The sequence below is a fragment of the Lucilia sericata genome, unplaced genomic scaffold (assembly GCF_015586225.1).
Source record: "Lucilia sericata isolate MDLA Ls3-8-SP2 unplaced genomic scaffold, ASM1558622v1 Contig000880F_arrow, whole genome shotgun sequence".
Taxonomy (NCBI): domain Eukaryota; kingdom Metazoa; phylum Arthropoda; class Insecta; order Diptera; family Calliphoridae; genus Lucilia; species Lucilia sericata.
The window spans coordinates 49,949-76,323 of record NW_023994870.1 but is presented as its reverse complement, the minus strand read 5'-3'; the positions used below and the strand labels follow the sequence as shown (position 1 = coordinate 76,323).

General features: G+C 29.0%; 1 protein-coding gene across 4 annotated transcripts in view; it reads left to right on the top strand.

Annotated features, from left to right (window-relative positions):
* The window catches only part of LOC119608758 (aquaporin AQPAe.a), a 36,519-nt gene that overhangs the window by 6,307 nt on the left and 3,837 nt on the right, over window positions 1-26,375 (top strand). For 3 of the 4 annotated variants that reach the window (XM_037963317.1, XM_037963316.1, XM_037963314.1), the window contains exons 2-5: window positions 21,855-21,997; window positions 22,085-22,188; window positions 25,986-26,129; window positions 26,198-26,345. In XM_037963317.1, the coding sequence (XP_037819245.1) occupies window positions 21,907-21,997; window positions 22,085-22,188; window positions 25,986-26,129; window positions 26,198-26,345 (487 nt within the window). In that variant the 5' untranslated portion in view covers window positions 21,855-21,906. Of the gene's footprint in view, window positions 1-20,229; window positions 20,235-21,846; window positions 21,998-22,084; window positions 22,189-25,985; window positions 26,130-26,197; window positions 26,346-26,375 lie in introns of those variants that run through there. The other variant, XM_037963315.1, reaches the window with a different exon arrangement.

Genomic DNA, 26,375 nt, shown 5'->3' with positions numbered 1-26,375 from the left:
AAAATTGTAGTATAATTTAATTATTAGTAAAAAATACTAAACAAAATAAAATAAATATTAAAGAAATGATATTAGACAATATGAAATATACATACATATGTATGTATGGTTTAATAGGGAGTCATATAATAAAATTAAATAAAACTAATTTGAATAAATGAATGTTCTACAAACTAATTACCTTTCAAATAAAAACATGCAAAAATAGTTATTATTTATAACAATTTGTTTTCAACATTCAAACTAAATGTTTACAAAAATGAAAGTTATAAATTGTTAAACATAAACATTAAGGGGTTATGTTTTTACTTTTCTTCCTATTGAGGGCAGTGAATCGTATTATTGATCAGTAGTCGAATGACAAAGTAGTCACACAGGACTTATTGTATCATTCCTGGGTTCACGATAACTTATAATACAGTCCAACACTGAAAAACATTGTTTATAACACAGACCAACATATTATACTGTCGAATCTGGTACGTTTACACAGTTTTTTAAATACGAACATATGTACCATGTAAATCGTGTGATAAGTGTAAAACTGAAATAATTTTAGCGCCATCTGGTACATTTAACAATTTATTTAATTATTTATTATTTTTTTTTATTAACACTTTCCTTTTTGATCACAGGTGTCATTAGTTTACAAATACTAATTTTTAATTTAAATAATTATAAAATAAAATATAATTTTTCAAAAAATCTGATGACAATTAGATCATCAAATAAGATCATTTTTCCCACAACACACGCCAGACATAAAAGTTTTTACTGCCAGAAATCATAGAAAATTTTCTTTAAATATTTTTCTGTCGATGGTGGGAGTAGATTTGTAAAAAAATATATTAAAATAAGACTAGTATTCAGTTTTTGTATCATAAAATTGTGATATTAAATTTAAATTGTAAATACAAATATTTTCTTTATGAATTGAACAAATTTTGTTGTAAAATCTTTAAGGCAAATAATGTAGTTAGTTGTAAAAAAAAGTCGTAAATGAAACAGATGTAAATATATTAAATTGAGCTTAACATATGGGATAAATTTGGATAAAGATTGTTCTTTAACGGGGCATTGGATAAGTAATAAAGATTCCCAAAAAGTCCGGTTTTTGAAACATTTTTTTATATATATTATTAGATCCAAATAAAATAACAAGTTTGCTTATAATTTTTTCAAATTTGTTGTGCTAAATTTTTATACTTAAAGTTCATTGAACTAAAATTTTTACTTCATTTCATCGAATAATTGCAATAACATGTTTTTTTAAATTACGTTTTTTTTTCAAAACACGATCAATTTCAATTGTATTTTTGCGATTTTACTTTATAATGCATATTTGTTTGTATGTAATAAAACGGATTTATTGCGGCAACCAATTTTGATGCCAATCAAAATGATTCGTTCGATTTGACACATCATAACTGATAATTTTTTTTTCAAATGACATTTCTATTCTTTAAAATTGGAGGTAAAACAATATTTGTTATAAAAATTTTGTGTATAACAGTTTTAAATATATATGTATATATGTTTGTGTATAACAGTATTTCCATTGAAAATTTTGTGTATATCACAATTTTATATAGAAATTTTTATGTATAACGTAACAATTTTCTATAAAAAATTTCATATAACAGTTTTTTTTATAAAAGTTATTATGTATAACAGTTTTTTATAGAAATGTTTGTATAATAGAGTTTTCTAGTGAAATTTTCCATTGAAAATTTTGTTTATAACAGTATTTTCTATGTATAACAGCATTTTCTATAGAAAATGTTTTTTATAGCAGTATTTTTTTATAGAAAATTTAGTGTATAAGATTATTTTCTATAAAAGTTTTTGAGTATAACTGTATTTTCTTTTATAACAGTTTTTTTTTTTTAAAGAAATATTTGTGCATAATAGTATATTCTTAAGAAAAGTTTGTGTATAACAGTTTTTATTGTTCAAAATTTTATGTATAACAGTATATTCTATAAATCATTTTATGTATAACAGTATTTTCTGTAGAAAATTTTGTATATAACAGTTTTTTGTAGAAAATTTTGTGTATAACAGTATTTTATGTAGAAAATTTTGTGTATAACAGTATTTTCGATAGACAATTTTGATTATAACACAATTTCCATTTGAAAATTTTTATATAAGAGTTTCTTCTATATAAAACTTAGGTTATAACAGTATTTTCTATTTCTTATAGAAGTATTTCTTATATAAGTATTTATGAGTATAACAGCATTCTATACAGACATTTTTGTATATAACAGTATTTTTTATAGAAAATTTAGTGTATAAGACTATTTTCTAGGCAGATTTTTGAGTATAACAGTATTTTCTACGGAAATTTTTGTTTATAACAATATTTTCTATAGAAAATTTTGTGTATAACAGTATTTTTTATAGAAAATTTAGTGTATAAGATTATTTTCTATAAAAATTTTGAGTATAACAGTATTTTGTACAGAAATTTTTGTTTATAACAATATCTTCTATAGAAAAATTTGTGTATAACAGTTTTTTCTGTAGAAAATTTTGAGAATAACAGTATGCTCTATAACAAATTTTGAGTATAACAATTTTTTCTGTAGAAAATTTTGAGAATAACAGTATACTCTATAGAAAATTTTGCGTATAAACAATATTTTTTATAGAAAATTTTGTGTATAAGACTATTTTCTATAAAAATTCTTGAGTATTACAGTATTTTCTACTATTTCGTATAGAACATTTTGTGTGTAACAATATTTTCTATATAAAATTTCGTATGTAACAGTTTTTATATAAAAATATTTGTGCATAACAATATTTTCTATAGAAAATTTTGTATATAAAAGTTTTTTCTATAGAAAATTTTGTGTATAACAGTATTTTCTGTAGAAATATTGTGTATAACGGTATTTTTTATAGAAAATTTTGTGTATAACTGTTTTTTCTATGGAAATGTTTCGGTTAAACAGTATTTTCTCTAGAAAATATTGTGTATAACAGTCTTTTCTATAGAAAATTTTGTGTAGACGAGTATTTTTTATAGAAATTTTTATGTATAACATAATTTTCAATGAACATTTTTCTTTTGAAATGTTTCTGCTTAACAGTATATTCTCTGGAAAATATTGTGCATAACAGTCTTTTCTATAGAAAAATTTTTGTATTCGAGTATTTTCTATAGAAACAATTTTCAATGGAAAATTTTGTGTATAACAGTTTTTTCTATAGGATATTATTTATATAAGATAATTTTGATAATCTAGATGTCGGGAAAGTATTTTGGACGGTCCTAATATTTTTAACTGAAAGCTTTCGAATTGTTGTTTCAATAAGAATGACGTTAGAACCGCGAATATATATAATAAGCATTAAATATTTAATTTTATATATTTATTCAAAATATATATATGATCTCAGAATTAGTTTTCTCACTTTCTAAATTTACATAAAAATCATATAAACATGATCTCATTGCAAGTGTCAACTTTAAATTTAATAATTAATTTAAATTGTTAGAAAACATGACATTTATCTGTCATTTTTATCTTAATAATAATGAGAGAATCCAGACAATAAAAGTTAAAATAAAAAAATATTTATTTAAATTATAAAATATAGTCATACCTATTATAAAATTCTTGAAAAATTAAACAATATAAAGCCATATCTATAAAAATTTTAACATGTTTTGTTATCATTTTGAAAAAAAAAAAACAAGAATTGATTGATCGCATTGTCTGACCCATTCAAATAGTTTACAATCAATTTCGAAATCTTTACTAAATCGCGTGGCAATAATTTGTTTAAGCTTAATTATAATAAATTAATCAATAGTAACAAAAAGATCTAAATAAGGCAACAAATATAATAAAATAAATAAAAACACTTGATCAATTTGGTATATAAAATATTATTATGACATTTTTATGTCATTTTAAATACTATTTAGTTGAATATGAGTAGAATATTATTATGAGTTTTATTGTTATTTTCATGTATTTTTTATTTGAAATGAATTTAATACTTTTCGAAAAACATAAAGCAAAGAAGCGTTAGAAATATAAAACATTTTCATATTTGGATTAACCAATTTTAACGCCATGTAATCACAAATTCTAGGTTGCCAACTAATCATTACTGTCGCCCACAAATTGGCGCCAAATTGGAACAATGCGCTGCACATTATTTTAACAATTAAATGTAATGTTTTATTTTTAAATGTTTTACTTTATTTCACCTACAATTTCTTTATAATTTCTACATTAAGGTCTTGGACTTGTATTCGTTTTTCAAAAAAAAAAACTAAATAAACTACAATCATAAAAATATAAAGTAAATATTTTTAAACAGACCTGCTAGCTACACAAACAAATTGTAAGAAAATTAAAATAAAGCAAAAAAAAAAAAATATTCAAAAATTATTATGTGCGACAGGTTGCGCCGCGTATGCGTTTTTTCTTTATCTAAATGCGTGATCAAAAACAATCAAATAGTGTGCGATCAAAATAGAGCCAATTTTTTTTAAGTGAGTGTCAGAAATAGTCGTTACATTTCTACATTGTGTTGGTTGGGTTTTTGAGAAACTTTGAAAACAAAAGATAAGTAGCGTTGAACTGCACAGGTATGGAAAATTGAAATATTATAAAAATACTAACTTTTACTAAAAAGAGTACTTATATTTTCATCATAAAAAGTACTAAATTGAGAAAAAAATATCAATAAAGAGCCTTTAACGACATATGTTTAACGTCCTTTAAATTGAATGTACATTTTTTTTGACTAGATTAAGAACTATTCTATTTTAGATTTGAAACTGGTCTATTGACTAGACTAGGGACTAGTCTATTGACTAGACTAGGAACTAGTTCAAACTAGGACCTACTATATTAACTAGACTAGGAACTAGTGTATTGACTAGACTAGTGTATTGACTAGGAACTAGTCTATTGATTAGACTTGAAACTAGTCTATTGACTAGACTAGTAACTAGTCTGTTGAAAAGACTAGGAACTAGAGTATTAATTAGACTGTTGAAAAGACTAGGAACTAGAGTATTAATTAGACTAGGAACTAGTATATTGACTTGACTAGGAACTAGTCTATTGACTAGACTAGGAACTAGTCTATTGACTAGACTAGGAACTAGACTATTGACTAGACTAGGAACTAGTCTATTGACTAGACTAGGAACTAGTCTATTGACTAGACTAGGAACTAGTTTATTGACTAGGCTAGGAAGTATTCTACTGACTAGACTAGGAACTAGTCTATTGACGAGAAACTAGTATATTGACTAGACTAGGAACTAGTCTGTTGACTAGATTATGAACTAGTCAATTGACTAGACTTGGAACAGCTTCGTAATCTAGTCAATTGATAAGTTTAAGTTCTATTGACTAGACTAGGGACTAGTCTATTGCCTAGACTAGGGACTAGTTTATTGACTAGACTAGAAACTAGTCTATTGACTAGACTAGGAACTATTCTATTGACTAGACTAGAAACTAGTCTATTGACTAGACTAGGAACAGTCTATTGAATGGACTAGGAACTAGTTAATTAACTAGACTTACAACTAGTCTATTGACTAGACTTGGAACTAGTTCCTAGTCTAGTCAATTGACTAGACTAGAAAGTAGTCTATTAACTAGACTAGGAACTAGTCTATTGACTAGACTAGGAACTAGTCTATTGACTACACTAGGAACTAGTTTAAATACTACACTTGGAGACTACACTATGATCTAATCTATCGACTACACTATAAACTAATCTATTCTATATACTAAACTCGTACTAATCTCTTGACTAGACTATGAAATATCTTCTGACAAGACTATGAACAAGAGTATTGACTAGATTATGGACTAGTCCAATGACTAGGCTAGTATGTAGACTAGTTTATTGACTAGTGTATTGACTAGTTTATTGACTAATGTATTGACTAGTCTGTGGACTAGTCTACTGACTAGCCTGTGAATCAATCTATTGTCTTGACTATTTAGTGAACTATTCTATATAGACTAGTCTGTTGACTAGTCTATGGAATAATTTATAGATTAGTGTAAAGACCATGTACTAGTCTGTGGACAAACCTTTGATAAGTCTATTCGCTAATCTTTGTACTTGTTTATTGACTAGATTACGATCAAGTTTAAGAACTAGCCAATGAAATAGTTTTAAGACTTATGAATCACTATTGACTAGTCCATAGGCTTGTCAGTGAATTAGTCTATGTAATAGTCTATTTACTAATCTGTGGACTAGCCTGTGAACTAGACTATTTAATGGAGTAGTCGATGGACTAGTACATTGATTAGTCTATTTACTGATGATAAGTCTAGACTATTCCATAGTCTATGGATTATTCTACCGACTAGACTATTGACTAGTCTTTAGACTTGGCTGTTAACGATTTTATGGAGTAGTTCATTGAATAATATACATATGAACAAGTTCATTAGCTAGTATATTAGTCCATAAACTTAACTCTAAACTAGTCTATTGATTTGTCCAGTGCTTAATCTATTAATTAGTTGTTTGACTAGTCTATGTACCACTCTCGTAGCAACTCCATAGACCCGTTTATGGATAAGTCTCTGAAATAGTTTGTGAAGTAGTTAGTCTACATACTTGCTCATTGACTAGAGAATGGACTAATCTATAGCCCAGTATGTGGTCTAATCTTTAGATTCATTTATGGACGAATCAAAGAACTAGTATATGGAATAGTTTAGGAACTAGTCTATGGAATAGTTTATTGACTAAACTATTGACTATTCTTTAGAATACTTTACTATATTGTGGGGTACTGCAATATCTTTCGATATCAAGAAGTACTGAAAAATTATTATAATACTGAATTTTCCATCCCTGATCAACTTTGTATACAAACTTTAACGGTCAGATTTAATGTTGAGTATTAAAAATGAAAAATGTTTTACTAAATATTTATTAAAAGAAATAAACTTAAGAAAGAGGATTTTATTCATTTAGATCACATATTTAACCTTAATTTACATACATAGATACACAGCCAACATATTCAGATTCGCATACATTTTGCATAAATGTAAGCACTATGACGATATTTTACACTTTTTTTCTAACTACATATTTTAAATAATTTCAAAGTGTGTAGGAGCTGTTAAATAAGTGTGATCATCATCATCATCATTATTATGTAGTTGATAATGATCATATCATTATTATTACTATTATCGTGATTGTAAGTTATGTCAGCCGCAAAAAGTAGCAAAGTGTTGTTGTATTTTATATGTTTACACTTAATAAAAAGAAAATTTTAATTAAAATTGCTAATAAACTTTTATGAGGTTGTTGAGGCGAATGAATGTGTTTGCTGTAAAATTAGTTTTTTTTTTTCAATTTTAAACATACATAAATACTCAATTAGTGTCTCTTTAAAAGTGAGTTTATTAAAGATAAAAGTAAAATATTTTTGTAGTTAATTTAAAATTGAGAAAAAAAAATAAATTAATTTCAAAAGACATGTTTCAGAATAAATGTGCGTTATTTTGCCACTATAGTAAAGAGTTTGTTATTCGAGTCAATGGATTTGTGAAAAGTCCAGTACATAGACTAGTTAATACACCGTCAACGGACGGTTAATAGACCAGTTCATAGACTATTCAATAGATTAGATCATTTAATAGACTATTCCATGAAATAGTTAATATACAAGTCCATAGAATAGTCAATAGATCTGTCTATAGAATAGTCAATAGACAATTCAAAAGCCTAGTTTGTAGACTAATGAATAAACTAGCCCATAGACCAGACAATAGATTAGTTCATAGACTTGTTAATAGACTGATCAATGGACTAATGAAATGATCAGTCCATAGTCTAGTAACTACACAGTCAACAGACTAGTTGTTACACTAGTTAATAGACTTTTCCATGTAGTATTCAATATCAATTCAGGGCATAGAATAGCCAATAGACCAGTCCATAGAATAGCGAATAGAACAGTCCATAACATAGTCAATAAATAAGTTAGAAACCTAGTTTATAGACTAATCAATAAACTAGTTAATAGATCAGTCATTAGAATAGTCTATAGATAAACCATTGGACTAGTCACTAGACTAATAAAATTATCTTTCCATAGTCTAGTAACTAAACAGTCAACAGACTAGTTGTTACACTAGATAATAGACTTTTTCATGGGCTATTCAATAGATTAGAGGTTTCAATAGCCCAGTCCATAGAATAACCAATAGAACAGACCGTAAAATAGTCAATAGATAAGCTAGAAACCTAGTTTATATACTAATCAATAAACTAGTTCATAGATCAGTCAATATAATAGTCCATAGATAAATAGAATAGTCCATAGATAAACCACTGAACTAGTCAATAGATTAATAAAATTATCAGTCCATAGTCTATTAACTACACAGTCAACAGACCAGTTGTTACATTAGTTAATAGACTTTTCAATATCAATTCAGAACATAGAATAGTCAATAGACCAGTCCATAGAATAGCGAATAGAACAGTCCATAACATAGTCAATAGATAAGTTAGAAACCTAGTTTATAGACAAATAAATAAACTAGTTCATAGACCAATCAATAGAATAGTCCACTGATAAGCAATTAGAATAGTCAATTGACTAATGAAATGATCAGTCTCTATAGTATAGTAACTAAACAGTCAACAGAGTAGTTGTTACATTAGTTAATAGTCATAGACTATTCAATAGAATAGTCAATATACAAGTCAAGAACCTAGTTTATAGACTAATCAATAAACAAGTCCATACACCAGTCAATAGAATAATCTTTAGATTAATCAATATACTAGTGAAAACACTAGTTCATGGACTAGTCATTAGACTATAAAAGACCGTGAACTAATCTTAAGATTAGACCGTTAACTTTACAATAGACTAGTCCATAGCCGAAAGTAATTTAGTACTTTAAATACCAAAAAGTACTTATTTGGAAATAATTAGTACTATTTAATAATTCCAATTTTCTATGCTACCAACTAATTTATCTGGACAACCTATTCTCAGATATTTCGACTTCCAAAATTTCATTTGAATTATTGAACAGTTTTATATTAATTACAACAACAATAAAAAACTCTTAAATACATCAGAATTTTGCAAACAAATTCCATATTATCTAATTACAAAACAGGAATAACCACAATTAGAAAAATTGTAAAACTTTTTTTTTTAATAACCACCTGCACCTCGCAAAATATAACGCCATTTAAATAGAGATTTATGCAAATTTTTAAATACTTAACATTTCAACTAAAAAAAGTACGTGCTACATAAAAGGATATTTTTAAAATGAAATAATTTATTTAAAATACAATTCTGCTCGTCTATTGACCGCTAACAGCAGCGCGTGCTGCAATTCAAAACAAATGCGTGTGGCTTTTATTGTTTTTAAATAAAAAATTTCTTTAAATATTTATTTATTCGAGTAAAAATAATAATTTGCTGTGTTTCTTTTCAAGATCAAGAAAACATGATTAGCACTTGAGTGTTAATTGTCGGGTAAATTGAATTACAAAAAAAAAAAAAAAGTAAAAAAAGCCAGCTGTAGGACAGATATATTGACAGAACTGTAAAATTATACATATTTTTTATAGGATTTTATAGAAACAACTAAAAACAATTAAAATTCCATTATTGATTTTTTTTTTGAAGATGACAATATCTTGGTAAATTGCTTTAAGCCTTTGGCGTTTAAAGATTTTGTTAGCGTACTAACAGCCAATCATTAATTAACAATGACAAATTTGTCATTTAATGACATGACACAAATAGAAATTTTAAATATTTAGGGAAATTTTATTAAATGACGCTAATAGGCGGTGTTAAATGAATACTTACATTATTAGGCAATTTTTATTACAGAAAAATTGTAATGTTAAATTGGAATTTAAGATTAAGAAATATCCCGGTTCAATTGGTTTAATGGGTTATTGGTAAAGTATAAGTAATGATATGGGTATTTCTATTTAAATATTTAAAATTCTATAAGCCCTTTATTACATCTATTAAAGTCATATAGGTTGTGATATAATAACCTGGTCCAGGGTTTTGTCTAGTCTATAGAGTAATCCGTAATCTGGTCTATATGGTCTATGGTCTAGTCTACTCTAAAGCCTTGTATACAGCCTAGTTTATAGTCTAATCTAGTCTAGACTAGGGTATAGACTAGACTATAGACTAGACTATAGACTAGACTATAGACTAGACTATAGACTAGACTATAGACTAGACTATAGACTAGACTATAGACTAGACTATAGACTAGACTATAGACTAGACTATAGACTAGACTATAGACTAGACTATAGACTAGACTATAGACTAGACTATAGACTAGACTATAGACTAGACTATAGACTAGACTATAGACTAGGCTATAGACTAGGCTATAGACTAGACTATAGACTAGGCTATAGGCTAGACTATAGACTAGACTATAGACTAGACTATAGACTAGACTATAGACTAGGCTATAGACTAGACTATAGACTAGACTATAGACTAGACTATAGACTAGACTATAGACTAGGCTATAGACTAGACTATAGACTAGACTATAGACTAGGCTATAGACTAGACTATAGACTAGACTATAGACCTAGGCTATAGGCTAGACTATAGACTAGACTATAGACTAGACTATAGACTAGACTATAGACTAGACTTAGACTAGACTATAGACTAGACTATAGACTAGACTATAGACTAGACTATAGACTAGACTATAGACTAGACTATAGACTAGACTATAGACTAGACTATAGACTAGACTATAGACTAGACCTATAGACTAGACTATAGACTAGACTATAGACTAGGCTATAGACTAGACTATAGACTAGACTATAGACTAGGCTATAGACTAGACTATAGACTAGACTATAGACTAGAAGATATAGACTAGACTATAGACTAGACTATAGACTAGACTATAGACTAGACTATAGACAGACTATAGACTAGACTATAGACTAGACTATAGACTAGACTATAGACTAGACTATAGACTAGACTATAGACTAGACTATAGACTAGCTATAGACTAGACTATAGACTAGACTATAGACTAGACTATAGACTAGACTATAGACTAGACTATAGACTAGACTATAGACTAGACTATAGACTAGACTATAGACTAGACTATAGACTAGACTATAGACTAGACTATAGACTAGACTAGACGAGACTATAGACTAGACTATAGACTAGACTATAGACTAGACTATAGACTAGACTATAGATAGACTATAGACTAGACTATAGACTAGACTATAGACTAGACTAGATAGACTAGACTATAGGACTAGACTATAGACTAGACTAGACTATAGACTAGACTATAGACTAGACTATAGACTAGACTATAGACTAGACTATAGACTAGACTATAGACTAGACTATAGACTAGACTATAGACTAGACTATAGACTAGACTAGACTAGACTATAGACTAGACTATAGACTAGACTATAGACTAGACTATAGACTAGACTATAGACTAGACTATAGACTAGACTATAGACTAGACTATAGACTAGACTATAGACTAGACTATAGACTAGACTATAGACTAGACTATAGACTAGACTAGAGACTAGACTATAGACTACTATAGACTAGACTATAGACTAGACTATAGACTAGACTATAGACTAGACTATAGACTAGACTATAGACTAGACTATAGACTAGACTATAGACTAGACTATAGACTAGACTATAGACTAGACTATAGACTAGACTATAGACTAGACTATAGACTAGACTATAGACTAGACTATAGACTAGACTATAGACTAGACTATAGACTAGACTATAGACTAGACCTATAGACTAGACTATAGACTAGACTATAGACTAGACTATAGACTAGACTATAGACTAGACTATAGACTAGACTATAGACTAGACTAGACTAGACTTAGACTAGACTAGACTATAGACTAGACTATAGACTAAACTATAGACTAGACTATAGACTAGACTATGGACTAGACTATAGACTAGACTATAGACTAGACTATAGACTAGACTATAGACTAGACTATAGACTAGACTATAGACTAGACTATAGACTAGACTATAGACTAGACTATAGACTAAACTATAGACTAGACTATAGACTAGACTATAGACTAGACTATAGACTAGACTATAGACTAGACTATAGACTAGACTATAGTCTAAAACCAGAAATGGGATTGTATATAATCGGCTATATACATACATATATTCACCACCAATGCATGTATTGTATATTGAAATAAAATGTCGATGGATCAATCTTTACTTCATTTTACATGGATAAACAGATGGACGGACATGGACTCGACTGTGGTTGAAATTTTGAACCAAAACTTTAAGGCATAACAACCCAAAAGGCAAGGTCTAATGTTTTTCAATCTATTTAAGTCTGAAAATTAAATTTTGGATTTGTTGCAGTTTTTATCACAGATAGCAGGAGTATTATTTAATAGTCGGGAATTTTGAAAAATGTAACTCTGATATTACTAAGTATATTTTTCTTACAATTTCATAAAACTTCCCTCTTTAGACAAATGTATATAAAAACTTTTAATGGCAAAAATGAGATTATAGTCTGAGTGTTTTACTATGTAATATCTACAGTAATGGGCGATGAACTCTTTTCCATAAGTTCTTATAAATTCAAAAGGGCATAAGTTTAATCTTTGAAAAAGAATGTCTTCATTTCTTTCATAATTTCAATGGTATTTTAATTGCTATTTGTTAATATTTTAAACAAATAAACGTAACAACAATTTCATGTACAATTATGTGAATAAATACTCTAAATAAATATTGAATTTTATGATCAAGTGTGTAACACATGTGTTTAATGAAACTGTGACGTTGAAAGTACAATAACAATAAGAAAGTAAAGCTTTAAGAATTGTGTTAATTTTTTAATTATTTTTTTTTTTTTTTGTTTATATTATTAAAAAATTTATTTGCTTGTATGTGTGTACAAATTATATTTTAATATGGGAGTAGAAAGAAGCAGGAGTAGACACTTGAATATTGTTATAAATACAGACATTTATTTCTTGAAAGTAAATACATATCTCGTATATTTTTAATTTATCTTTTTTATAATTGCGCAAATAATGTATTTTTAAACAAAAATTATGTCATTATTTTTATTTTTTTAATTTAATTTTGAGTCGAATTATATATTTTGTTTTGGAAATTTTTGTTTGTGACCATAAATGTCTGTGGATGACTTCAGTTTTTTTTCATTGCATTGAATTTATTTTCCAAATGCTTACGTTGCTGCTCGGTCAATTGTCGGTTATCTGTATTTTGGGTTTTATTTTGTTATTTATTTGTTCTTATTATATTTTCAAGTTTATCATTCGAATTGGCTATAAACTCCATTTGTTTTGCTATTGCTTTACAGCGTCTACTGTTTGTGTTAAAATCAACATTGTCATTTGATTTAAAAATCGGTAGTTCCCAATAGTTTCTAAATAATATTTATTATTATAAATCATAACCAGTTACACCAACCAAAAGGCGAACAAATGTATTCGAACATATCCGATCATATGTAACTAACAACATTAGAGTAGAATGATCCTCCGGGGCGACAACCTGATTTTCCAGAAAAAAGCTTTGCATTGGAACTTACGTCAAATATGGAACGAACTTCATACAAATTCGCTTAAGAGTAGTAGGTTTCTAAAAATGTTATCTACATTAGACTATACACTAGACTATAGACTAGATAATAGACTAGACTATAGGCTAGATAATAGACTAGACTATAGACTAGACTATAGACTAGACTATAGACTAGATAATAGACTAGACTATAGACTAGACTGTAGACTAGACTATAGATTAGACTATAGACTAGACTATAGACTAGACTATAGACTAGATAATAGACTAGACTATAGACTAGACTATAGACTAGATAATAGACTAGACTATAGACTAGACTATAGACTAGATAATAGACTAGACTATAGACTAGAATATAGACTAGACTATAGATTAGACTATAGACTAGACTATAGACTAGACTATAGACTAGACTATAGACTAGACTATAGACTAGACTATAGACTAGACTATAGACTAGACTATAGACTAGACTATAGACTAGACTATAGACTAGACTATAGACTAGACTATAGACTAGACTATAGACTAGACTATAGACTAGACTATAGACTAGACTATAGACTAGACTATAGACTAGACTATAGACTAGACTATAGACTAGACTATAGACTAGACTATAGACTAGACTATAGATTAGACTATAGACTAGACTATAGACTAGACTATAGATTAGACTATAGACTAGACTAGACTATAGACTAGACTATAGACTAGACTATAGACTAGATAATAGACTAGACTATAGACTAGACTATAGACTAGATAATAGACTAGACTATAGACTAGACTATAGACTAGATAATAGTCTAGACTATAGACTAGAATATAGACTATACTATAGATTAGACTATAGACTAGACTATAGACTAGACTATAGACTAGACTATAGACTAGACTATAGACTAGACTAGACTATAGACTAGACTATAGACTAGACTATAGACTAGACTATAGACTAGACTAGACTATAGACTAGACTATAGACTAGACTATAGACTAGACTATAGACTAGACTATAGACTAGACTACTAGACTATAGACTAGACTATAGACTAGACTATAGACTAGACTATAGACTAGACTATAGACTAGACTATAGACTAGACTATAGACTAGACTATAGACTAGACTATAGACTAGACTATAGACTAGACTATAGACTAGACTATAGACTAGTACTATAGACTAGACTATAGACTAGACTATAGACTAGACTATAGACTAGACTATAGACTAGACTATAGACTAGACTAGTAGACTAGACTATAGACTATAGACTAGACTATAGACTAGACTATAGACTAGACTATAGACTAGTCTATAGACTAGACTATAGACTAGACTATAGACTAGACTATAGACTAGACTATAGACTAGACTATAGACTAGACTATAGACCACTATAGACTAGACTATAGACTAGACTATAGACTAGACTATAGACTAGACTATAGACTAGACTATAGACTAGACTATAGACTAGACTATAGACTAGACTATAGACTAGACTATAGACTAGACTATAGACTAGACTATAGACTAGACTATAGACTAGACTATAGACTAGACTATAGACTAGACTATAGACTAGACTATAGACTAGACTATAGACTAGACTATAGACTAGACATACTAGACTAGACTATAGACTAGACTATAGACTAGCTACTATAGACTAGACTATAGACTAGACTATAGACTAGACTATAGACCTAGACTATAGACTAGACTATAGACTAGACTATAGACTAGACTATAGACTAGACTATAGACTAGACTATAGACTAGACTATAGACTAGACTATAGACTAGACTATAGACTAGACTATAGACTAGACTATAGACTAGACTATAGACTAGACTTAGACTAGACTAGACTATAGACTAGACTATAGACTAGACTATAGACTAGACTATAGACTAGACTATAGACTAGACTATAGACTAGACTATAGACTAGACTATAGACTAGACTATAGACTAGACTATAGACTAGACTATAGACTAGACTATAGACTAGACTATAGACTAGACTATAGACTAGACTATAGACTAGACTATGGACTAGACTATAGACTAGACTATAGACTAGACTATAGACTAGACTATAGACTAGACTATAGACTAGACTATAGACTAGACTATAGACTAGACTATAGACTAGACTATAGACTAGACTATAGACTAGACTATAGACTAGACTATAGACTAGACTATAGACTAGACTATAGACTAGACTATAGACTAGACTATAGACTAGACTATAGACTAGACTATAGATTAGACTATAGACTAGACTATAGACTAGACTATAGATTAGACTATAGACTAGACTATAGACTAGACTATAGACTAGACTATAGACTAGATAATAGACTAGACTATAGACTAGACTATAGACTAGATAATAGACTAGACTATAGACTAGACTATAGACTAGATAATAGTCTAGACTATAGACTAGACTATAGACTATAGACTAGACTATAGACTAGACTATAGACTAGACTATAGACTATAGACTAGACTATAGACTAGACTATAGACTAGACTATAGACTAGACTATAGACTAGACTATAGACTAGACTATAGACTAGACTATAGACTAGACTATAGACTAGACTATAGACTAGACTATAGACTAGACTATAGACTAGACTATAGACTAGACTAAACTATAGGCTAGACTATAGACTAGACTATAGACTAGACTATAGACTAGACTATAGACTAGACTATAGAGACTATAGACTAGACTATAGACTAGACTATAGACTAGACTATAGACTAGACTATAGACTAGACTATAGACTAGACTATAGACTAGACTATAGACTAGACTATAGACTAGACTATAGACTAGACTATAGACTAGACTATAGACTAGACTATAGACTAGACTATAGACTAGACTATAGACTAGACTATAGACTAGACTATAGACTAGACTATAGACTAGACTATAGACTAGACTATAGACTAGACTATAGACTAGACTATAGACTAGACTATAGACTAGACTATAGACTAGACTATAGACTAGACTATAGACTAGACTATAGACTAGACTATAGACTAGACTATAGACTAGACTATAGACTAGACTATAGACTAGACTATAGACTAGACTATAGACTAGACTATAGACTAGACTATAGACTAGACTATAGACTAGACTATAGACTAGACTATAGACTAGACTATAGACTAGACTATAGACTAGACTATAGACTAGACTATAGACTAGACTATAGACTAGACTATAGACTAGACTATAGACTAGACTATAGACTAGACTATAGACTAGACTATAGACTAGACTATAGACTAGACTATAGACTAGACTATAGACTAGACTATAGACTAGACTATAGACTAGACTATAGACTAGACTATAGACTAGACTATAGACTAGACTATAGACTAGACTATAGACCAGACTATAGACCAGACTATAGACCAGACTATAGACTAGACTATAGACTAGACTATAGACTAGACTACAGACTAGGCTATAGACTAGGCTACAGACTAGACTATAGACTAGACTACAGACTAGACTATAGACTAGACTATAGACTAGACTATAGACTAGACTATAGACTAGACTATATATATTGAATTCAATCTATTATCTCATTAGAAAAAAAAACTATTTAGAATCCCTGTTTAAATGATTCATTGAATCCAATTTAGTAAATACACGCTAAATATGTAGTAGCAGCCAACACATCGTCATCGTGTATTTTAGTCTATTGACCCAATTCTAAAAATGGCAACTACTACTTGTACATATTAGTTATTCAGACAGACAATAGTAGTTTTAAACTTATCTTAACAGCTTAAATCAGTATCTTATTAATAAAATGCAATAATATAAAATATAATAGTTAGTTAATATGCAATTACTCGTATTACAATTTGTTTATTTATTTTTTACATTGAAATCTGTAAAATTTTAATATGAACTAAGTTTTTATTCTTGAGAAAATGTTATGATTAACTTTTATAATGAAAATATTATGATTTACTTTGGAAATCTATATTGTTTTTTTTAATATCATATAACTTTATGTTAAAATCGCGAAAAAAAAAACCATTAGTAATATTAACAAATTAAAATATAATTAATTTTTTATTGGCGAGTCATAGAATACAGTTATATTGATGAAGATTACTATCTCACGTAAATTGTTTGTTAAGATAATTAATAATTTATTAGTTTCGTGGTGGTCATGCACTTAGAGAAAATCATAAAATAATAGGAAAGTTTTTTAACTATTTTATATTTTATTAGAAAATCTCTTTAAAAACATTATACAGATAAAAATTTCTTGAGAATTATGTTAATTTTCCAAATTTGTTAAAACTAGACTTTAATATCTTTATTGTTAATTGATCTATTTAATGCGCTGTAATTATTTTTTAAAGTGTATTATTATAAATATTTCTATGGAAATTATAATTAACCCTATAATCATTTTAAATTTGACTAAAATATTCCGTGCAATTAAATATTTTTGTTGAAAATATTATTATTTAGAATTCTTTATAATTACAGCATTTTTTTGTCATAAATTTAAAGAAATCTTGTATAATATTTGTAATTATACACCTTAATTTCGGAAATGACATTTGTTTAAGTCAGACTTTAAAGTAAACTAATAATAGAGTCGGAAGGGTGTCTACATGCGATATCAATATCACGTTAATGACTTGTATTAGTCACAGGGAAAGAATGTATAACAAATTACTTAATAAGTAAATACATAGAGATTTTTAATAAAATATTAAATAAATATTTGGTACTACTAAACAAATATTTAAATTAAACTAATCTTTAACTGTTTCAATATAATTACCCGGAAATATTGAAATTAATGATAAATAGTACTTAAAAAATATAATAATGTTTATAGCCCTCCATAACTTTTCTTAGTTTTAAAATTGTTGGGATTAAAATAGTACCTTTCATTTTTAAAACATTTAAATCCCTGTATCCCAGACATGTTAAAGACCTTAAACTAGTTAATGTTGACATTTTCAATATTAATTTCAAGTTTAACTCCATTTAAACTTTATCACGACTAAAATTACTCTTGGACATTTTGCATAATAAACTCAAGATTAACTCCTACTTGGGAAACTATAAAAAAAATGAAATCATTATTTAAAACTAAATATAAATGCCATTTATAAAGTCTTATTTAATTCTGAAATATATTTTATTACTAATTGCTGTATTTAGCTACAAATTCAATTTTCACACATAACACTTCATATTATTTATGTGTTTTTTTACGTTATTAAATTATTAAAAAGGGAAGAATGCTTAATAAAATAAAAGGTATCATTAAATTTAATAAATTGATATAAACAAAACTAGAATTAAGAAAATCTATTAAAATTTCTATACAATAATATGAATTTCATCAATATGTATCCTTAATATACCATTAAAAGCAACACTGTTGTCATTTGTTTACAAATAAACAACAGCTTAATAGTTTCAAGTGAATGGCAAATGCTTGATAAATAAACAAATGTAACAGTTTAAAAATACTGCTAATAAATCGAAATATATTCAATTATGTTTTTTAGGTAACTTCTTGCACATTTTTTTGTTAATTTTCATTGAAAAGAATTCACTATTTTTCTTACTATATTGTTAGAATGTTGTTTAATATACACTTGTTGTTTTTGTTTTGATCGCCAGACATGAAAATACAAAAAACTACTCATAGTAAGCAAGTAGTAATTAATCAATTCGTTATTGCATTGAAGTCTCTTATTTTGCTCATTTGCACCTTTTTTTTTGCATCATTAAAAAATGACAGAATTAGATAAGTAACAAACGTTAAAGGTTTCAATAACAGTTTTAAAATAATAACAAATAGTTAATTAACAATTAACAGGTTATAATTGAGAAAGAAATTGTACATAATTTGTATTAATGCAATATATGTATACATACGTTCATATGTAAGTAGAGCAAAGGGAATGTCAATATGATTTAGAACCATTTATTATTTTCAAACTAAAGGAATGATTGACTCACTACTTCCTTTGATAGAAAACTATTCTATAGTCTAGACTGTAGACGGATCTCTAGTCAAGACTATAAACTGATATATTGTATGTATAGTCAAGACCGTAGACTGATCTATAGTCAAGGCTATATTTATATAATCAATACTATGTATGTACTGATCAATAGTCAATACTTTAAACAGATCTAAAGTCACTATAGATCAGTCTATAGTCTAGAATGTAACGTGTAGAGAGATATATAGTCAAGAATATAGACTGATCTTTTGTCAAGTTTATAAACTGATCTATTGCAAGACTGTAAACTATAGATTGATCTATATTTAAAATCTTAAATATGTCTTCAGTCAAGATTATAAACTGATATATAGCAAGGACTACAGACTGATCTATGTTATTAACTATAGACTGATCCGTAGGTTGGTTATAGATTGATATTTAGTCTTGACTATAGATTTTACTTTATAGACTGATCTATATATAGTCTTTACTATAGACGAATCAATAGTCTTTACTTTAGATTGATCTATAGACTGATCTATAATCTTCACTATAGACTTATCAAGAGTCTTGATCTATAGTCATGACTATAGACTGATCTATAGTCATGACTATAGACTGATCTATAGTCTTGACTATAGACTGATCTATAGTCTTGACTATAGACTGATCTATAGTCTTGACTATAGGCTGATCTATAGTCTTGGCTATAGACTGATCTATAGTCTTGGCTATAGACTGATCTACAGTATTGACTATAGACTGATATATATATATGACTATATAATGATCTATAGTCGTGCCTATAGCCTTGACTATAGACTAATCTATAGTCGTGACTATAGGCTGATCTATAGTCTTGACTATAGACTAATTTATAGTTGTGATTACAGGCTGATCTATAGTCTTGACTATAGTATGATATATAGTCTTGACTATAGAATGATCTATAGTCTTGACAATAGACTAATTTATAGTTGTGATTACAGGCTGATCTATAGTCTTGACTATAGTATGATATATAGTCTTGACTATAGAATGGTCTATAGTATTATCTATAGAATGATCTATAGTCTTATCTATAGAATTATCTATAGTCCTGTCTATAGAATGATCTATAGTCATGACTATATTTAGAATGATCTATAGTCATGACTATAGTTTTGACTACATACTGATCTATAGTCTTGACTATAAACTGATCTATATTGTTGACTATAGACTGATATACAGTCTTGACTATAGACCGATCTACAGTCTTGACTATAGACCGATCTATAGTCTTGACTATAGACTGATCTATAGTCTTGACTATAATCTGATCTATAGTCATGACCATAGACTGATCTGTAGTCAAAACAATGGTCAGCTCTATAGTCTAGATATAGACAAATCTATTTAAATGTAACAATCTACGAAATGTTTTTCAAAGTCAAAGTAGTAAATTTTGACAAAATGATTACAGTTTACATTTCTAGCTGAATGCATTAATAAATTAAATTAAAATTGTCAAGTTCTTGCAGTCATTGTCATGTTTTTGCATTTTTAACAAAGAGAACTCAAACTTTAGACATTTACAAACAATTTTTTCAATATTTTTAGACACATTTCAATTTAAACAATTGTTTAAACAAAAAAATATAAAAAATAATACAATTGAAACGTCATTTATGACAGCGAAAATGTAACAGTAAAAATATACATATCTGTTTAAATTCTCCATAAATAAAAACTGTATTGCTAACAATAATACATATATTAAATGTAATGAATGATATGTTAAACTTAGCCAAAGTTAGTCATAGACAACTAATACAAAAGCAAAAGAAAATTTAGACACTATAATATGTGATCGTAAATTTTTGAAAAACAAAAAATAAACTTGTTTAAGTGTACAAAATAATAAAGTTATTTTATAGTCAAGATCATAAATATTTAACACAATGGTTAATGGATTTCAAGTTAAGCGTAAAGTATTTAAAATTTAAAAAACTTTTAAAATTTTCAAATAGAAATTTCCATATGTACTATTTTCTTTTATATAGAAAATTTGCTGAAATTATAAACTTTTTTCATATGCATATTAAATTGAACATTATTTTATTTCTTTTTCTTTTTTAGAATTTAAAATAATCACGAATTTCGATTGCCTTCAAACGGAGCAGCAGACACAATGGCTGGAAAATATGAATACACATTAGGCGTCAATGAACTAAAATCGAAGGAATTTCGTTTATGGCAATCACTTATTGGTGAATTTCTTGGTAAGTGTCTAACAAAATGTAATTGATAGTTTTTTACATTTCACAGCCATAACTATTCTTTCTTAATGTCATTTTTCTAATTTTTAGGAAATTTAATACTAAACTTTTTCGCTTGTGGTGCTTGCACACAACCTGAAGATGGTACATTTAAGGCTTTAGCTTTTGGTCTGGGTGTTTTTATGGCCATCACTGTAAGTAGAAACATAAATTTACACATGTTATTTGAAAATAGATACGTAAATAAATACTTATGTTCATATGTCAATCAGTTTCCATATTATTATTTAAATTATTTACAAAACAAACAAAAAAAGTTGATTATGAAAAATGTTTTTTACCAAATTTACTTCGTTTTTTTTTTTTGTGTCGTTGGTTGGTTATCCTTAAATAGTCATTTGACATGAAAATGTAATCAATTTAAAAGCAATTGACACAATTTTATGTTTTGACATTTGACTGAGTTTCGATCGCCATAAATGTTAACATTTCTACTGTTTACATATGTACAGGATGTCAAGATCACTTAAGTAGTCATAACGCAAATATAATATGTGTATACAATGATAATATATTTTTAAAATATATGCGTTACTAATAGCAGCAAAATCTGACTCCAACATCGAATACCTCACAGGCTGTTCTAGTTCATATTGACAACACGGAGATAAAACACTCTGTTTCGGGTACTACTAACACTCAGTCCATTGAAGAACTCACATCTAAATCACAAATTTCAAATCCTAGAAAAACCTATGAATTTGTCAGTAAATTGATTTCTGACATATCCAGTTACTCATTTTAACACTTGACAAACATTTCCCCCATCAAATGCCCTGATAAATTTATGATTTGGAATTAATTTCAGAAACAAGTTCCTAAATTCTCCTCACAGCTATGCCTGTAGCGTAAACGATACAGTATGCGATATGATATGCACCCGAAATATTAATAACAAGATAGTTAGATAGTTAGTTAGATAGAAGTAGTTAGTTAGTAGTTAGTTAGTTAGTTAGTTAGTTAGTTAGTTAGTTAGTAGTTAGTTAGTTAGTAGTTAGTAGTTAGTTAGTTAGTAGTTAGTTAGTTAGTTAGTTAGTTAGTTAGTTTAGTTTTAGTTAGTTAGTTAGTTGAGTTAGTAGTAGTTAGTAGTTAGTAGAAGCTAGATAGATAGTAGTTAGTTAGTTAGTTAGTTAGTTAGTTAGTAGTTGAGTTAGTTAGTTAGTTAGTTAGTTAGTTAGTTAGTTTTAGTTAGTTTAGTTAGGTAGTTAGTAGTAGTTGTTAGGTAGTAGTTAGTAGTTAGTTAGTAGTTAGTTAGTTAGTAGTAGTTAGTTAGTTAGTTAGTTAGTTAGTTAGTTAGTTAGTTGTTAGTTAGATAGATAGTAGTTAGTTAGTTAGTTAGTTAGTTAGTTAGTTAGTTAGTTAGTTAGTTAGTTAGTTAGTTAGGTTAGTTAGTAGTTAGGTAGTTAGTTAGTTAGTTAGTTAGTTAGTTAGTTAGTAGTAGAAGTTAGTATTTAGTTAGTAGTTAGTTAGTAGTTAGTAGTTAGTTAGTTAGTTAGTTAGCTAGTTAGTTAGTTAGTTAGTTAGTTAAGTTAGTTAGTTAGTTAGTAGTAGTTAGTTAGTTAGGTAGTTTAGTAAGTTAGTTAGTTAGCTTAGTTAGTTAGTTAGTTAGTTAGTTATTTCGTTCGTGCTCGTTCGTTCGTTCGTTCTTCGTTCGTTCGTTCGTTCGTTCTTCGTCGTTCGTTCGTTCGTTCGTTCGTTCGTTCGTTCGTTCGTTCGTTCGTTCGTTCGTTCGTTCGTTCGTTCTCGTTCGTTCTCTCGTTCGTTTCGTTCGTTAGTTCGTTCGTTCGTTCGTTCTTTTCGTTCGTTCGTTCGTTCGTTAGCTCGTTCTTCGTTCGTTTGTTCGTTCGTTATTGTTCGTTCGTTAGTTTGTTCGTTCGTTCGTTCGTTCGTCGTTAGTTCTCGTTGTCGTTCGTTAGTTTAGTTCGTTCGTTAGTTCGTTCGTTAGTTCGTTCGTTCGTTCGTTTAGTTTTAGTTCGTTCGTTCGTTAGTTAGTTCGTTAGTTCGTTAGTTTCGTTCGTTCGTTCGTTCGTTCGTTCGTTCGTTCGTTCGTTCGTTCGTTGTTCGTTTCTTTCTTTCGTTCGTTCGTTCGTTCGTTTCGTTCGTTCGTTTCGTTCGTTCGTTCGTTCGTTCGTTCGTTCGTTCGTTCGTTTCGTTCGTTCGTTCGTTCGTTCGTTCGTTCGTTCGTTCGTCTTCGTTTCGTTGTTCGTTCGTTCGTTCGTTCGTTCCGTTCGTTCGTCGTTCGTTCGTTCGTTCGTTCTTCGTTCGTTCGTTCGTTCGTTCGTTCGTTCGTTCGTTCGTTCGTTTCGTTCTTCGTTCGTTCGTTCGTTCGTTCGTTCGTTCGTCGTTCGTTCGTTCGTTCGTTCGTTCGTTCGTTCGTTCGTTCGTTCGTTCGTTTCTTCGTTCGTTCGTTCTCGTTCGTTCGTTCGTTCGTTAGTTCTTCGTTCGTTCGTTCGTCGTTCGTTCGTTCGTTCGTTCGTTCGTTCGTTCGTTTTCGTTCGTTCGTTCGTTCGTTCGTTCGTTCTTCGTTCGTTGTTCGTTCGTTCGTCGTTCGTTCGTTCGTTCTTCGTTCGTTCGTTCGTTCGTTCGTTCGTTCGTTCGTTTCGTTCGTTCGTTCGTTCGTTCGTTCGTTCGTTTCGTTTTCGTTCGTTCGTTCGTTCGTCGTTCGTTCGTTTTCGTTCTTCGTTTTCGTTCGTTGTCGTTCGTTCGTTCGTTTCGTTCGTTCGTTCGTTCGTTCGTTCGTTCGTTCGTTTGTTCGTTCGTTTTTCGTTCTTCGTTTCGTTCGTTGTTCGTTCGTTCGTTCGTTTCGTTCGTTCGTTCGTTCGTTCGTTTTCGTTCGTTCGTTCGTTTCGTTCGTTCGTTCTTTGTCGTTTCTTCGTTCGTTCGTTCGTTCGTCTTCGTTCGTTCGTTTCGTTCGTTCGTTCGTTTCGTTCGTTCGTTCGTTCGTTCGTTCGTTCGTTCGTTCGTTCGTTCGTTCGTTCGTTCGTTTCGTTCGTTCGTTCGTTCGTTCGTTCGTTCGTTCGTTCGTTCGTTCGTTGTTGTTCGTTCGTTCGTTCGTTCGTTCGTTTCGTTCGTTCGTTCGTTCGTTCGTTTTCGTTCGTTCGTTCGTTCGTTTCGTTCGTTCGTTCGTTCGTTATTAGTCTAGTTAGTTAGTACAATTGCGGCTTTAGTTTGAGGAAACCGAGGAATGTCCTCCTTTATGATGTAACGTGTAGTACACGTACGATATATAGTCTGAACTTTTGTATGGACTATAGAATATAGTCTGGTAGTGATATTATGTGGTAGTATGTAGTCTATTTTATAGACTAGACTGAATTAAAATCTAATCTATAGTTTACACTGAGCTACATTTTTTTGTCTAGGCTATATTGAACTACAGTCTAGACTAAACTGGACTTTAGTCCTTAGAGTCTTGATTGGTCTACATTCAAGACTGGATTGTATCTATCATATGGACTACATTCTCGCAAATAATCTGGACTATATGGAGTATAGTGTACTCTATAGTCAGGTATACAGACTTTTCTATATACCGGACTATAGACTCGAATGTAGACGGGATTAAAGAAATTAGACAGATTTTAAACTTATTGGCCGAATATTTAGAAAATTTTGTTTTCAAAAACTACAACTATAAAAATATAAAGTTTTCGTTAAAAATAATTAATTTCACTAAATAAATAGTGAAAATTGTAAAAAATACGTTTAACAAAAAGCGTAATAAATCAGCTGAATTTACTAGAACAACGTACTATTTAGTATATTACATTTACGTGGAAATATGTTAAATATTTCTATTATATAGTTAAAGTCTAATTTTACTACAAACAGAGTAAACTAGTGGGAGTATTTAGCAAATATTTCATTATTACCATTTTTAAACAACTAAAGCAGCTATTTTAATTATGCATATTATTTGAATTATTTTTAGATTGTTGGACATCTAAGTGGTGGTCACGTAAATCCTGCTGTAACTTTGGGCATGTTAGTTGCTGGCCGTATAAGTGTTCTACGTGCAGTACTCTATATAATATTCCAATGTTTAGGATCAATAGCGGGTACGGCGGCAATAAAAGTGAGTATAAATCATAAAAAATAATACATATAAAATAGATATTTATTTTAAAATTATTATCATATTAGACCTTACTCGATGAATCCTACTATAACGGTTTGGGTCACACCAGTTTAAGTGTGAACATAACTGAACTACAAGGTCTCGGTATTGAGTTCTTCTTAGGTTTAGTTTTGGTATTGACTGTATTCGGGGCCTGTGATGCTAATAAACCCGGTAAGTGTTTTGCCTGATAAATAAATGTTA